This window comes from Oncorhynchus clarkii, chromosome 10, assembly GCF_045791955.1.
Source record: "Oncorhynchus clarkii lewisi isolate Uvic-CL-2024 chromosome 10, UVic_Ocla_1.0, whole genome shotgun sequence".
Taxonomy (NCBI): Eukaryota; Metazoa; Chordata; class Actinopteri; order Salmoniformes; family Salmonidae; genus Oncorhynchus; species Oncorhynchus clarkii.
The window spans coordinates 17467287-17484386 of NC_092156.1; the positions used below are offsets into that span (position 1 = coordinate 17467287).

The window sequence follows — 17100 nt, forward strand, 5'->3', positions numbered from 1 at the left end:
TCAAAAGGTGTGCAGGTGAGGTTGTAAATCAATGAGGGCTTACAGTATATGAAAACCACACCAAAAAATAAACTATATTTATATACAAAACAATTTAATTCAATTCGATCAATTAAACAAAAAACACAAATTACAATTGAACATGATAAACATTAAAAAAATTGTGTGTGAGTGAATGAGTGAGTGATTGAGTATTAGGCTAAATGGAGGAGACGAATATGTAGTTTGGTACATTAGGCTGACCCGTAATCTACGCTTGAAATTATGAAGGGAAAATTATATGTTTGGCAATATGAAGATTGGAATTCCTGAGTATGGGACCTCTGTATCTGATAGAGAATTGACTATGTAAGTGTAAATGCACAGAATTAATGCATTTCTGTTCCTTTAAGAAACATGGAGTTTTTTTTCTTAGATCAAATTACTAGATCTTTCTTTGCTATGCGAAAGCCATTGTTGGTCCATTTTAAATGCAACTACGGTTCAGACGTCATCACTCTCACTTCCTGCCCTGAGCAACAGCTGAATAACAGAGAATGGAGACAGCTGTCAGTCATGGATAGCAATTGTGGATGAACTAACACCAGCTGCTGAAAGAGAGATAGAAAGCTTGTTTTGTCAACTCCGGTAGCTGACATCTGTCAAAGAAATCCTGTGGAAACAGTCTGTTCTTTCTATTGTAGTTGTTTGAAATCTTTGATAAGTCAGTCCATTCAGATGAATGCCATACTGTAGATAATCAAGTGGTGGCTTCACTTTGTGTGAAAAGTGTTCCCTCACCCTCCATGGCCTGTAATTCTGTATTTATGTAAGTGAACCATAGCATTGGAATGATTTGGGGTGAATTTCCTGTGGGTTTTAGCCAAAGTAAAACAAATTCGGTGTTGGGACAGGGAGAAGTGTGCCCTGTACCAAACATGCCATTGTAATTATGATAATATTGTGATACACTACAAACACACTTGCTGTCAGAGTCGTGTGTATACGTGGCAGGGAAGTCAGGCGCAGGAGAGTCAAACGGAGTGTAAATGGAGTCTTTTAATATAAGTCCACTTAACACGCTCTAAACACTAAATACATACATAAACGAACATGGGTACGAGGACCCGTCGCGCACCTATACAACATAAAACAACCCTTGACATAAAACAATCTCTGACAAAGACACGAGGGGAAACAGAGGGTTAAATACACAACAGGTAATACATGGGATTGAAAACAGGTGTGTGGGAAGACAAGACAAAACCAATGAGAAATGGATCAATGACGGCTAGAAGGCCGGTGATGTCGACCACCGAGCATCGCCCGAACAAGGAGAGGCAACGACTTCGGCAGCACTGTTGTTAAATATTCCACAAAACAACTTAGTTTATTAATGTAGGTAGGCTATCGTTTGTGATATCGGAAGCCCTGTGTGCATGCTATCCAGTTCAAAAAGTTCAGACATTAATTGGAAGCACAGCATTTGTGGGCTAGTGCAGGGTTTCCCAAATTTTGGTTTTGACATTGGCATTGTTATTGTGATTATGCACCAACACAAGGTTACCCAAACTTGGTCCTGGGACCCCCCTAGGTGCACGTTTTGTTTTTTACCCTGGCACTACACAGCTGATTCAAATATTCAAAGCTTGAAGATGAGTTTATTATTTGAACCAGCTGTATAGTGCTTGGGCAAAAAACAAAACCTGGGCCTGACATCACATCAAGCATTTGACATCTTATGTAACACGACATTGGTCTAGCAGTATCAGTATCAGTGTATCCTCAGTGTTGAGGAAATTCTGATATTGCTGATTACCTATGAATCATTTGTACATAAACAATATGATCAATATATTATTCTTGTTATATCCAAATCACTGCCTAAGGCTTTTTTCTGAGATGTTATTTGAGGTAAGCTGCTCTTTCTCATGAGGTTTGCGTTAACTCACTCTTCTCAAGAAAGAAAGCATGCATTTTTTATTCCATCCTTTGCTTTGTAAAATATTGATTGTTTAGAATTAATTGCATTTCATATGAGGTAAATATACATCTTACTCAGACATGGTGCAGAATGTCAACGAGTCCTTAGTAAAAAAAACAAGTCTGTCCAGACAGTACTGTTCTTCAGTTGGACAGAATAGTCAACATGATGATTTAAACATATAAGACAGCAGCACAAAACAAATTATGGATGTTCTTCTGCCACCAGAGAAGAGGAAATGGCTATATGGACACAGTGACACTGACTTTTGGACACAAGTGACTTACACAACAATTTTAACATATAAGTCGTTGTTCTGGTAGAGACTAGATAAATTACTATAAAATGGAGAGACTTTGCTTCCATCATAAAATTGGGTCACTGAAATCTACATGACAGTTAAGCCTATTGTTTTAGATTTAGCTGTGGTTTTATCACTGATGCCCATTGCATGTCCCCTGCCCCAAAGTATGTACTTTGCGACTGATAACATTGATGCCCTAAAATGGAGTGCTTGACGTCTAGTGTCAATACAAAAGGGTACCAAATCCTTATACTACACTACACGATAACGTCACTGTGCAATCACTTACGCTGCAAGACCAAAGCAGCTTAGCCTAACATTATAGAACAAGGCAGTCCAAAGCGATGCAATATTTTAGGACATAGCATTTATATTCCCAGCAGACCTTTTCAGGCTGGCAGTAATGAACGTTGTTTAATGCCACTACAAGTGAGATATGTTTGTAGGCCTCTACATTTGGAAGGGAAAGATACTCAGATGCTCAGTATCAGTGGCAATATTATTGGGGGCCCGGGGGACTGTGTGAAGCACATCACTCAAAGACCTGGAAGCCAGAGGATGACAACTTTCCTCCAGAAGGGGAATGGATCACCGTTATCTGCAGTCCTAATAATGTAAGGTGCACTGGACAAAGATGGGTCAAAGCTGTGATATAATCCTTTGGAATCTACAGCACATCTGGGACCTTTGAACCCTTAACATAGTGATCATGACCTCTGTACCCTGGATGGATTGCTGGAGCCTTGACAAATCTCAGAACAGAGCCAAATAAAATGCATGAAGCGACATGCTTTAATGAGAAAATTAGTTGAAGTCTCCATTTCCCACATCGATGCTTTCACTCAACTTGGAAGAGAATGGGGCAGCTGTGTTTTGAGGTCATCTGCTTAGCAAACGGTGGCCAAAAGTGGATGTTTATTTTCTACTCTGTTTAGAATTTTGCTATTCTTAGGCTTGTTTCGGTTTCTCAAACAATTTCAAGGTTGGTTAGCACTTTAGCATGTTAGCTGAGGTGCACAGACTGGAGTCACCTCGTTAGTCAGTATGTGCTAGCCCAGAGAGAGTAATCTCGTTAATGAGGATGTGTTTCACCTGTGCTGGCCCAGAAAGTGATCTCGTTAGTGAGGATTTGTTTCACCTGTGCTGGCCCAGCTAGTATTTTGGACCTGCTGGCCCAGTGCATCAGGTGGAGAGGAGATGTTGGGATAATGACTATGTGGTTATGTTGCCAGTCTAACAATGGGAGTCGGAGGTGGAAATTGTGCGTCAAGCTTAGGTCCAAAATTAACCCATAGAAACTCATTGGGCTTATTTTGGACAGATTTTGGCGAGAGTGAAACCTCTCGCTTTGCCTTTTCTTCTCTGGAGAGCTACACCTCAAGTCAGTTCTTCCACTTTAGTTAGCCAAAAAGAAACCTGAGTTTAGTTCACCCCTGTTTTTCTCTGTTTTTCTCATATTTGTTTTATTCCCTATTCTAAATTGGTGTGGGTGGTTTTCCTGTTTTCCTTTTAGTTTGTCCTTCCTTTTAGAGGGCATTCATGATGGGTGTCTTCGAAGCCCATTATTAGTTGCTTGCCAACTTTCAGTGTATGCACCATGGGTGTCTTTCAGAACCCCTTTCTGTTTTGGTTGTGGAAGTCACTTCTTGTTAGTTCCCTTTTCTGTGAGGAATGACATTTTTAGTTTTTCCATTGGGACTGTAACAGGTTGCATGATATTTATTGTATATAATGTTCTTCACACGCTGTAATAATCAGAATAAACATTGAAACCAGAACCCATTCAGTAACACTCCCTGCAACTGGAATAATGCTGCGTTCACATAATGTCGTAAACTTGGGACCTCAGAGTTAAAATCAATGTAAGTTATTTCCGTAAAGCATCCCGGGATCCGACTCTTTCGCCTCTGTTAGCAAGTCTGAAATAGCAGAGTTTCCGACATGACGTGAACGCTGCATAAGGCTCATGATTGAGTGAAGATGTTTACCATATCAGAGCTCACACTAGATAATAGCAGATAACAGTGGGTTGAATCAGAAATGACAATAGTTGACTTATGTAATAGTGTATTATCCAAATTCCAAGAACACAGGATGAGATGTTACTATCCTTTGTGCAAGCACTTCCAAGAGTTAATGAACAGTGAGCCTGGTGAAATTTGGGGAGCGCATCATCAGTAGTGTACCTTTGGTTCCTAGGGTGTTTCGGCCTTTCACACTATACACCCTCCCCAAAGGCGGCCAGCGACAGGGTGATCAATCCTACGCTTGCGTCCCATTCCCAATTAGTCATAGGAGTTGCCTTGTTGATGATAGCCAACATCCCATGGAACTATGCATGGCAGGGGCATCCTCCTCCCTGAGTCAAGCATTGTTGACCGCATACCTCCTGGCCCTCTCACTTCAGGGCCCAGCTGGGGTCTTTCCTCTTCATCCAGAGCCACTGACTGCTGCCTTCTGCCGCCTCCGATACAGCTTTGATTGCCGAACGCTGGCTCTGGCCCTTAATTCCAAGGTCTCCAAGCAGTCTGGTTGTAGATGTTGCCACAAAACCTCTGCAGCCCACCTCCACTGGTCGGACTTCTGTGTTCCAGCCATGATGCCGTGCTTCGGCAGCTAGATCGGCATAGCGCAGATGCTTTCGCTCATAAGCCTCATCTACTGAGTCCTCCCAGGGTACTGTGAGCTCATCCAATATGACACGTTGGTAATTATTGCATGAAGTTGATCTCTAACATATGAACAGCTAAATAATCGTCATTCATAAAGAGATTAATGGCCTCTTTGTATTATCCTGCATGTTATAAGCCTTTAACTTGATCATTTCGATACATTTTTATTAAAATGAAGACTGTTAGGGTAGAGGTAACCCATTCATAGACGCTAACTGCATTAGTGCCTGTTGATGATAGTATCTTCTGTCCGAGGGAGTTTTGTTAACATCCCTGACATTCGTTCTGAACGTTAAAAAGAATGCTTGCTGTATGGTTTTGAAAACATAAGGAACCAAACTTTCATATCAGCGAGAAAACATTTTCAAGTAAACAAAAGGTGAAATTACTACACACCTTTACAGGGTTAGTGTTCCGATAGCGCTACCTCTCAATGTTATATTGCTTGTTTACAGAAGACAGACGACGCTAAACCTCGTTTAGATCTATTATTGAATAATGTGGCTTTTGAGCAAGTTGAGGAGATTAAACTGATGTGTGTAACCCTTGATTGCAAGCTTTCATGGTCAGAACATAGACTCAATGGTTGCTAAAATTGGAAGAGGTCTATCCATGATAGGGCATTACTCCGCCTTCTTGACATCTCAGTTGACCACACAGGTCCTACAGGCCCTTGTCTTGTCGCACCTGGACTACCGCCCAGCTGTGTGGTCATGTGCGGCAAAGAAGGACATACGTTTGAAGTCGGAAGTTTACATACACCTTAGCCAAATACATTTAAACTCAGTTGTTCACTATTCCTGACATTTAATCCAAATAAAAATTCAGTTAGGATCACCACTTTATTTTAAGAATGTGAAATGTCAGAATAATGGTAGAGAGAATAATTTCCTTCAGCTTTTATTTCTTTCATCACATTCCCAGTGGGTCAGAAGTTTACATACACTCAATTCGTTTTTGGTAGCATTGCCTTTCAATTGTTTAATTTGGGTCAAACATTTCAGGTAGCCCTCCACAAGCTTCTCACAATAAGTTGGGTGAATTTTGGCCCATTCCTCCTGACAGAGCTGGTGTAACTGAGTCAGGTTTGTAGGCCTCCTTGCTCCCACATGCATTTTCAGTTCTGTCCACATATTTTCTATAGGGTTGAGGTCAAGGCTTTGTGATGGCAACTCCAATACTATGTTGTCCTTAAGCCATTTTGCCACAACTTTGGAAGTATGCTTGGGGTCATTGCTCATTTGGAAGACCCATTCGCGACCAAGCTTTTAACTTCCTGACTGATGTCTTGAGATGTTGCTTCAATATATCCACATAATTTTCCTACCTCATGATGGCATCTATTTTGTGAAGTGCACCAGTTCCTCCTGCAGCAAAGCACACCACCGCTGTGCTTTGGCCGTCATTGAAAATAAGAATAGGCCGTCATTGAAAATAAGAATTTGTTCTTAACTGACTTGCCTAGTTAAATAAAGATAAAAAAAGGATAATTGATGATTAGAAAACCCTTTTGCAATTATGTTAGCACTGCTGAAAACTGTTGTCCTGGTGAAAGAAGCAATTAAACAGGCCTTCTTAAGACTAGTTGAGCATATGCATTTGTGGGTTCGATTACAGGCTCAAAATGGCCAGAAACAAACAACTTTCTTCTGAAACTCATTATTCTTGTTCTGAGAAATGAAGGCAAGAAATTCATGCGAGAAATTGGCAAGAAACGGAATATCTCGTACGACGCTGTGTACTACTCCCTTTATAGAACAGCGAAAACTGGCTCTAACCACAATAGAAAGAGGAGTGAGGGGCCCTGGTGCACAATGGAGAAAGAGGACAAGTACATTAGTGTCTAGTTGGAGAAACAGATGCCTCACAAGTCCTCAACTGGCAGCTTCATTAAATAGTACGCGCAAAACACCAGTCTCAATGTCAACAGTGAAGAGGCGACTCCGGGATGCTGGCCTTCTAGGCAGAGTTGCAAAGAAAAAGACATATCTCAGACTGGCCAAAAAAAAGAAAAGATGACAGACGAACTCTGCATAGAAGGCCAACATCCCGGAGTCGCCTTTTTACTCTTGACATTGAGACTGGTGTTTTGCGGGTACTATTTAATGAAATTGTCAGTTGAGGACTTGTCTGGTCTGTTTCTCAAACTAAACACTAATGTACTTGTCGTCTTGCTCAGTTGTGCACTGGGGCCTCCCACTCTTTCTATTCTGGTTAGAGCCTGTTTGCACTGTTCTGTGAAGGGAGTAGAACACAGTGTTGTACAGAGAACATCAACATCAACATGCCATAGGATATATCCATTGGACTTGGTGCTCTGCTTGGATTTTACCTCAAATGTAGATTTTTTTATTCTGCTTTGCCATTAAAATCATAACACTGACAAATAAAATATTGTAGCATTGTTATTGTTATTGTTAAGCATATTACTATTATTATTACATTTAACTACATTTTACATTTAACTTATAATAGATGAGGGGCTAGTTAAAAGTATTTGAGGATCCACTAAAAGGGGATCCTTGAAGAACCCTTTGTTTATTTTTTTACTTAACTTATACATTTTCAGATATAACAACAAAAACAGAACAACCTAACCCCTCATTTTCCCATCCATTCCCCCCTCCCTCCCTCCAAACCATCCACCCACCAAGGCATCTATAAAAGTAAGTTAAATAGGAAAGACAAACAGAAACAAACAGACAGAGGAACTTATAGGGTTTCCCCACAGTTTCAATTTTAAGAACCACTAAAGGATATTCCAGGAACCTTTTCTTTTTAGAGTGTGAGGCACTCTGTTCACAAAAGCACACTGCTCGGCCACACGAAGCCATACACGTGATCTGCAGTTGTGAGGCCGGTTGGACATACTGCTAAATTATCTAAAACAACGTTGGAGGCAGTTTATGGTAGAGAAAAGAACATTCAATTCACTGGCAACAGCTCTGGTGGACATTCCTGCAATCACCATGCCAATTGCACACTCCCCCAAGACTTGAGACTTCAAGGGCCTCCAGAGTGTCACAGCGGTCTAAGGCACTACAGACCAGGATTCAATTCCGGGCTGTATCACAGCCGGCCGCAACCGGGAAACCCATGAGGCGGCGCACAATTGGCCCAGCATCGTCCAGGTTAGGTGAGGGTTTAGTCGGCCAGGATGTCCTTGTCCTATCGCGCTCTAGCAACTCCTTGTGGCGGGCCGGGTGCATGCTCGCTGACTGCGGTCACCAGTTGTACGGTGTTTCCTCCGACACACTGGTGCGGCTGGCTTCCAGGTTAAGTGAACAGTGAGTAAGGAAGCAGTGCGGCTTGGCAGGGTTGTGTTTCAGAGGACGCGATGGCTCTCGACCTTTGCCTCTCCCGAGGTCCGTACGGGACTTGCAGCGATGGGACAAGCCTGTAACTACCAATTGGATATCATAAATTGGAGCGAAAAAGTGGTACATTTAAAAAAACAAAAAACAATTGAGACATCTGAACTACACATTTTAGTGGCCTTTTATTGTCTGCAGCACAAGGTGCACCTGTGGAATGATCATGCTGTTTAATCAGCTTATTGATATACCACACCTGTCAGGTGGCTGGATTATCTTGGCAAGGAGAAATGCTCACTATCAGGGATGTAAACAAATTGGTGCACAACATTTGAGAGAAGCTTTTTGTGCATATGGAAACTGTCTAGGGTATTTTATTACACCTCATGAAACCAATGCTTTACATGTTGTGTTTATCTTTTTGTTCAGTGTAGAATGTTATGTTACGTTTGGTATAGTTACATAAGACAGAAGGTCACTTAAGGCAAAAACTAAAGGAGGGTCATTGTGTATGTATAACGCGATCATCTAGCAACCCAATGGTTGTGTGTTTGATTCCTGTCACAGACAACTTTTAGCATTTTAGATAATTAGCAACTACTTACTACCTTTTAGCTACTTTGCAACTATTTAGCATGTTAGCAAACCCTAACCCTTGAACCTAGCTCCTAACCTTAACCCCTAATTCCTAGCCTAGCGTGTGAAAGGCATGATGGACATCCACAAATGAAAACCATACTAAATGTTGTCTCGGATTTACGTATAGAATAATACGACATTCTCTGAGCCCAAGTTGTAACCAGAGGTTAGAAGATGTTGCTCACCTGGAATTTCAAATGTAATCAATAGCCTACATTTGCTTATGGCTCAACGAATGTATAGGCTACATGCAACATGTTATAAGAATTTACGAAATGTTTTCGATACTAATTCACAAATTGATTTGAAAAAAAAAAAATACATGATGGGCTACACATGCACACTGTCCATCTCATTGAATAAACGATGCATTGTGTGCGTCAGACTGAGGTCTGATGAGGGTACCACGTGATTGAAATTTGGTTCATGCCACTTTCAGTTGTGCGTGTGGAATCCTTGGATCGAGGGAGAACGATCTCTGTAGCAACTGCCTTTGAGAAAGTCGCCTTTTTACTGTTAAAACCTGCTGTACCGGACACAACGCATACGAGGAGTATGTATTAGCAATTTATCTTTATTCCCTTAACCAGACGAGCGGCAACGAATGCGTAAATGGCCAACGCTGAGCAGGATTGTACGAAACAATGAAGTCGAACTACCCGTGAGTTTTTAACCACAGTTAGGGGATGGATTTGGACTACTGCCGCAGATTCAGTAACTATGGTCAACATTCTTGTGTCTGAGGACGTGTAGAAGGAAGATTTAGGTAGCCTAACATCGACACGTGGTACATCGACTGCCGTTTAAAATCTGGGAACTAGATGAACTATCATATCACTGCATGAATCAAATGCAGTGACTTGGGTTGGGAAACGTTGTGATAGTTTTGGAAACGAGGAATCTCACAGCCTATCCAATATTATTAGTCGAGTTTCTTTAGTATAGCCTTTTAATCCTGGATTTTCCATGCTTACTAAAGATTCGTCTCGCCTGTGTACTGGAGAACTTTTTAAGAAAGGCAGGAGGCACCCGTCTTTAAACCTGAACCGGTGTTGCCTTCCGCACAGTGAAGACCGACGGGCGGACTCTCCATTAATCGCGTTTGTTGGCTAAATTGTTGCATCCGGTGTTGGTTGTCTTTTTTTTTTTTTTTAATTGGCCCAGTCGTGGAAATCAACAACCGCACTCCAGTTTCAGGACCGTTTGAAAAACACAACGTTTATCTTTCTGTAGGCTAAGGGAATCCGAGTTGTATCTCAGGCACTTCAATTTATACCACCATCAAATCTCTCAGCCTTTATCCTACTGAGCGCGGAGGAATTCAACATCAAATAGTATATTTGTTTGCCACGTATTTGTGAACAATAGCGCATTTGTTGAATTTATTAACCAGTTGACTTGGCTTCATATTTGGAACATACATTGTGGAATACTTAATTGAGGGCGCAATTGAGCCACTTAATCCGGATACATGTAACTTTCTTCTGCCGCTTGGTGCTCCTTTAGAAAGAGAAGAGGTCTTCGTCATGCCTTGCGTTTTATCAGAAAGCCAATCAGACAATTGTCAGATTTGACATAGTAGACAGATTCAGTAAGGCTACACCACCATATATTGTAAACAATTGAACTTGACTCTCGAAGAACCTGCCACGGGCAAACACCGGTCGGAAGATATATTTGAAGACTCCTGTATTCACGATTGCTTACTGGATTTACCGTGATATCTACGATGTCAATTTTACCATCTTGCAAAGGAACTCTGCTGCTCTGTGTGGTGCTAATTTCAAATGGTAAGTGCCTAACCGAGCGACATGGCTATTCGCCAGAATGATAAGCCTATGTTCGATTATGACTGGTGTATGTTGCAAGTGAGATGCGATTCCAAGAAAGCAGCAAATACAGCAGAAGTGCCGCCTTTAATTCAGATTGGTTATGATCTCTACGCACAATATAAGACCCAAATGATGCAGTTTATTCATTTATTTTACCTTTATTTAACTAGGCAAGTAATTTAACAAATTCTTATTTTCAATGACGGCCTAGGTTAATTAACTGCCTGTTCAGGGGCAGAACGACAGATTTGTACCTTGTCAGCTCAGGGATATGAACTTGCAACCTTTCGGTTACTAGTCCAACGCACTAGGCTACCCTGCCGCCCCAAAAATCGCAGTGAGGAGAAGTGTGCCAACTTAACTCGTCTTGACATGCACAGGATCGAAGTTTTTATTCCACCATGTTAATTGTCTATTTTTAGCTGTTTATGGTTAAATGATTCATGCATGTGAGGTATACAACCAGTTGTATGCTTTCATTGCAATGAATGGAGTTGTAGTTTTGGGGGTCTATATGGTCCACACGCATCTCTCCACAAGGTGGGGAGCAGGGCTGTGTAGCTTGCCACACTTAGATTAATGAGTACAGTTTTCTTTAACCATAATAATAGGAATATGATCAACAATTTGCTCTTCTACCTCCTATTTGTTGTGTATTTTGAGGAAATCTTGTCTTCCAACCGGCTCTCTGTCGAACCGTCAGGTTTAAAAAATATATAAAATGTGAAATGTTGTTTTACAGGTGTAACCATAGTAGTACTGCATCCCTGGAGATAATTAGGGTGAAGTGCCTTGCTCAAGGGCAGATCGAGGCCCAACGCTCTTAAGTGCTGGAGGCTATGGCATGAGGATGAAACAACCACTGATTTTTAATTGGCTGATCTCTGCATTACCATTAGCGCAACCCTTAGAACCTCCCCTACATTGTGGACTTCAAAGCGTGAGCAATGCAAGCAATTTAACACTAGAACCGCTGGGCCTCGACAGCCCCCCCTTCAAGTTAATGAGCAGTCATTCAGACTGCAACATTCTAACGGTGTAATTAAAACATTTCATTATAAAAAAAATGTTTTTATGAAGGCCTTGGGTAACATTATATTCTAACCTTTATTTTATTTCAGATCACACAAGCATTTTCTTTAGTTAGTTACTGTTGGCTATATGTAAGAACAAAAAAATCACAAATGCTAAAATTCAAGTGTTCAATTTTATTTGTGGTGTGCCATTGTCACAACTATGAAACAGAAAGCATTTGTGTTAGAACACGGTAACAGCTTAATTTTTTTATAACTATGGGAAAAAAAACATACCCCAACCACCAAGATGCAAGGTCAAAAGACACGGTAAAATTATAAAAACATCAGTAGCCTAAATATAAGTGCCAAGTGGTCTTCATAAATAGTGAAACTCGGCACAAAAGCGATAATGGCATTATGACTAGAAGTGTCTATGAAAGCAGTCAAATAGTTAATTGTTGCGTGCATCTTTATTCAATGGCACCATTTGGATTTAATTTAGCTGTTATCCCTTGTCCTAACAGTTGACACAATTTTGCTAACTTTCACTTGCTTGACACACTTTGACATACCTTTTGTTTCGTTCTAGTGCTTAATAGTCTCCGGTTCTCTTTGTGTCCCCATTGTCTTGTCATTCTTCAGCACCATTGGACAACGGCTCTGCAGGTGCCTTATTTTGCGCAAAGGGAGGTAGCTCCATCTCACTTTGTTCATGGTGCTGGCCAGACTTGTTTTCTTCGCAAGCAACTTGTTCGCCAATGATAATGAAGTGAAATTTTCCATGGTGACATTTCTCCCCTTGCCAACATAAGGTTCCACAAGCCTCATCACCATATTCTCCAACACTCGCTCACCTGCTGCTGTGGAAATTTTCCCAAATATTGATAGCCGATCAACATGTACAGTTACGCACGCTCTCACTGTAGACTGCTTTGATTCGGTGGACTAATATAGGCTACATACCAGTTTTAAGATTATAATTAGAATGGATCAATAGAATGGCCTGCCCTGTTCTTCATCACAATTTGTGATTACGTAATCATTCGCTTCCCCTTGCTCATCAACTCACCCATTCTCCCCCTTTCTACCCATCATACTTTACTTAATTGATTTAGTCTCTTATGTGTGAAAATAGTTTCAGTATAGTTTTGAGGCAATTACTTGAGGTGATTATCAGCTGGGCACTTTAAACTTTAGGAGGAAGGAGCTGCAGCAGGCCCTGCTGTTGTGAGGAGGGGCAACAGGAGGGCATGTCATTTTTTCTTTATGCTTTCCCCCTGAGACTGGTTATAACTCTAGTTCTGTTTGTGATATTATAATTATTACACCAACAGTGTATTCATATAGACTTATTTAGGAAACGTGATGGACAGAGGGGGGCATGACTTAAAAATGGCAGAGTAATTTTTTAAATAATAATGAGCAGTCAAAATTACTGCTTTAGCGGTTCTAGTGTTAAACAAGGAAATTACTTAGCAAAATCTCATTGTACGCATCTTAGAAATACTGTAGTTTTCACATGCCTGAACTCAATTGGGCATCCCTAAAATAATGGTTAATGTGATAGAACATTAATTTTGATTGGCAATTTAAACCATTTTTCAAAGTCCCATTTAATACAGCTGTAGCTGGCTCGCTCCCTCTCCCACCTCCATTTTAAGACACAGCCCTTTCAAGTGCAATTGAGCCTGGGGACCAGGCAATAATAATAAATAAAATAGTTTAGTCTGGGTAGGATGGGTGGAAGGCAACGCAATGAGTATGTCTGTAAGATGGTATAGCTTTTTGACCCTTTTATTTAATCAGGTTTTGATCTTGATCTTTGCAGGCTTCAAATTATGTCACAGTAGACAGGTGATGTAAGGTGGTTGAACTAGGATCAGAGAAACACATTGTCTGTATGAGGTGGTCACATGAACAACAAAGGAAATGCACTTGATCAAACAGGTTTAAGGCCCCATTACCACTACAATAAGCGCATAAGAGGCAATCTGTAATTTCGATTAAGACATTAATGAGCGAACTAGGATGGATGTAGTCAACTCTTTGTTCAGCACTTTTGAAATGTACGACAACAGAACACAGGCCGTTCTTAAAATATTCTCCCTGTACACCAAGTCAGAACCGTAGGGTAAATAAAGGGGGCATATAAGCAGACAATGAAAGCTTTTATCTTCATATTTGATGATATTTCTCTAAGGATATTGACTAAATGTGCACCAACAAGTCAGAACAGTAGGTAAAATTTAAGAGGTGAAAATACACCAAATTATTAGGGTGAGGCACATGGGCTACTAACAGTTTACTACACAACATGCACTTAGTATTACTTTCTTAGCTACAGTATAGATATCTTCCTGGCATATTACATAATTAATGCAGCAGCATACAATTTTTGGACTCCCCTTGTTGTGCTGTTTAAGACTTGAAGAGGAAGGTGGCGCGGTGGTCCTTCTTGTGGGCTCTTGAACTTTAGGGTTGTATGACCGTTCAAAATTATTTCCCTCATCAGAGCTAGTTTTATCTGAGTTCCCAGTTGTCTTGATCCCACTGAAGTCTGAGATTTCCCAGATCAGAGTTTCCAGTTGTTTTGAACATGACAGAAGTCATGCTGGACTGACAGCATGGCCAATGTATTCAAACTTTTCTGGCCAATGGTGTCACCCCCTTTTTCGTGATATCGAATTGGTAGTTACGATCTTGTCTCACCGCTGCAATTCCCCCATGGACTCGGCGAAGGTCGCAAGCTAAGCCGCATTACTTATTGACACACCGTCCGCTTAACCCAGAAGCCAGCTGCACCAATGTGTTGGAGGAAACTGTCGAACTGACAACCGAAGTTGATCAACCAGCCCGCCCGCCACAAGGAGTCGCTAGAGCACGATGAAACAAGGACATCCCGGCCGGCCAAACCCTCCCCTAACCAATTGTGCACTGTCCCAATTGTGCACAATTGTGCACTGTCCCATGATGATCCACATCCTGGGATCTAACCTGAGGCTGCAGTGGTGCTTTAGCACTTATTGAATTTGCGATTTCCAACTTGTTTTTAATGTTTATGGCCGATGAGCACCGATACGTTTTATCTATAGTTTCTCATTTCTCTTCATGTGACAAGGATAAAAAATGATATGCCAGTAGATTGCCGACTTCATGCATGATGATGACTGCTTTCTAGCTAAGATTTTTAAATGATGTTGACATGATCAATCCAATCAAAGCTTTGGTAGATATTTGACGTAATTGTATCTGTGGCCATTGACCTTGAGCCTTCTTGGATGGACACTTCTAATGTAAATCTATGGCAGCACCCAAGGGGCTTGAGTTTTCGATCTCTCCCCGTAGATTTTGTTGTGACGTAGGGTCCCATGAGTGACACCCTGAGCCAATCATTGCACAACTAGAGAACAATACCAACCCCTATGCTCTGTATTTTATGCTGGCTTCCCCACCACCAAAGAAAGCACTGAGCTAGGCTGAAACACCTGCATTTTGGAGCTGCCTTACTCAAGAAACCAAAAAAAGAGACCACGTTTGTATGTGGCTTTAACTCAATGATTTAGTATATTTTTATCTAAACAGGTAGGCCTCAAAACAGGTGTGCCCTAAATGATACATCGCCACTGTATCCTTGCCTTGCCTTAAGTTGACTGGCAACGCAACATTCTTGGTCCGCTCAAATATACCAGAAATATCACAGTAGCCAGTAAGCAGCGCAAACTATTTAACAAGCTGAGCAATTTTTCTAAAACTTATTACAATATTTGAATAATGCAACCAAACCATATTACTATTGAGTTATGCAACAATACACAAGCATTAGCAGACCATTAAAGGGTTTATTTTCTCATCTGTACACATTAAATTAGCTGACAATACACAGCTAACTCCTGCTAGCTAGCTAACATACTTCATAATTAAGTAATGTTAGGATATCAGTAAAATTACCTTAGAAAAAAACAGGCTTCATTTTATCAATATCATGGAAGTAATTTTGAGGTAAAACGCAAATTGCGATTGAAAACGTGGACAATTCCCTAGGGAGTTGCATCTTACCTGGACTTTGGGGGCTTGGTGTACTCAAGCAAAAAATAAAAACACAGATTTAAAGCTACGATGACAATTTCAGAATGTAACAGGCTGTTAATACAATTTCAGGTAAAGACTTAAAACAAGTCTCATATGGGCAATGTTTTTACATTTCAGCTGTTCTGCTATAAAAAATCTTACTGTTAAGAGGGTAGGCTCAAGTCAATTCTGTTTACACTGTTCTGCTTAGAGGGGGGCAACTGTCGGGCAATTGTCATGCTCTACCTCCAGAGGTAGTGGTCGAGACGGACTGTTGCGGTGACCGTATTACCGCCGCACCAGCAGTAATGAGTCATGGCCGCAGTAAAATTCAACGTTACCGCTGGGTCACGTTAATCTCCTACTATGCACTCTGGACATGTTAGTAGTACCCAACTCACTAATGATCATCAGTTTGCTACTCAGGGATGTATTGTCTCACTAACCACTCTGACATCAATGTAAATGCAATTGAAAATCACTTCATTGTGATTTTGTCAATTTGAAGAAAGAAGTTTAACAAGTTGAAACTGAGTGGAAAACATGATTGTTGTGGATGTTGTTTCAAAGCCTAACACAACAAAATGGATGGTGTTTTAAGGTGAAAATGAATTCAAAACACCCATGTGCATATTCAAGCATATGCATAGGCCTATATAAGCCCTCTGTAAAAAACCTGAATATAAATAATGATTGAGCTGTTATACAATATAATAGCCTACTGCATATTACACTAGGCAGAAAACATCTGTTTTTTTGTTGTTTTTCTTTGGTACATTGGTGTAGCCTAAATTTAAGAAATCCAGTTAGCCTGCAAATATAGTGAATTTGATTTTGAACAGCCTAGTAAAACATTTTTTATATTTTTTTATACTCTTAACAAAAATATAAACACATGTAAAGTCTTCGTCCCATGTTTCATGAGCTGAAAAAAAAAAAATCCATACGCACAAAAATCTTGTTTCTAAAGTGTTGTGCACATATTTGTTTACATCCCTGTTAGTGAGCAATTCTCCTTTGTCAAGATAATCCATCTACTTGACACGTGTGTCATATCAAGAAGCTAATTAAACGGTATGATCATTACACAGGTGCACCTTGTGCTCGAGACTAAAGGCCACTCTAAAATGTGCAGTTTTGTCAAACAACATAATGTAACAGATGTCTCAAATTTTTGAGAAAGCGTGCAATTGATATGCTGACTGCAGAATGTCCATCAGAGCTGTTGCCAGATAATTGCATGTTAATGTCTCTACCATAAACTACATCCAACGTTGTTTTAGAATTTGGCA

At 40.6% G+C, this 17100-nt stretch overlaps 1 protein-coding gene across 1 annotated transcript in view; it reads left to right on the plus strand.

Annotated features, from left to right (window-relative positions):
* Window positions 1-9333: 9333 nt before the first annotated feature.
* LOC139418077 (transmembrane protein 132E) overlaps window positions 9334-17100 on the plus strand; it is a 346265-nt gene continuing 338498 nt past the window's right edge. Inside the window, exon 1 of the mRNA XM_071167249.1 lies at window positions 9334-10682. Coding sequence (XP_071023350.1) covers window positions 10622-10682 — 61 coding nt within the window. The 5' untranslated portion in view covers window positions 9334-10621. The remainder of the gene's footprint in view (window positions 10683-17100) is intronic.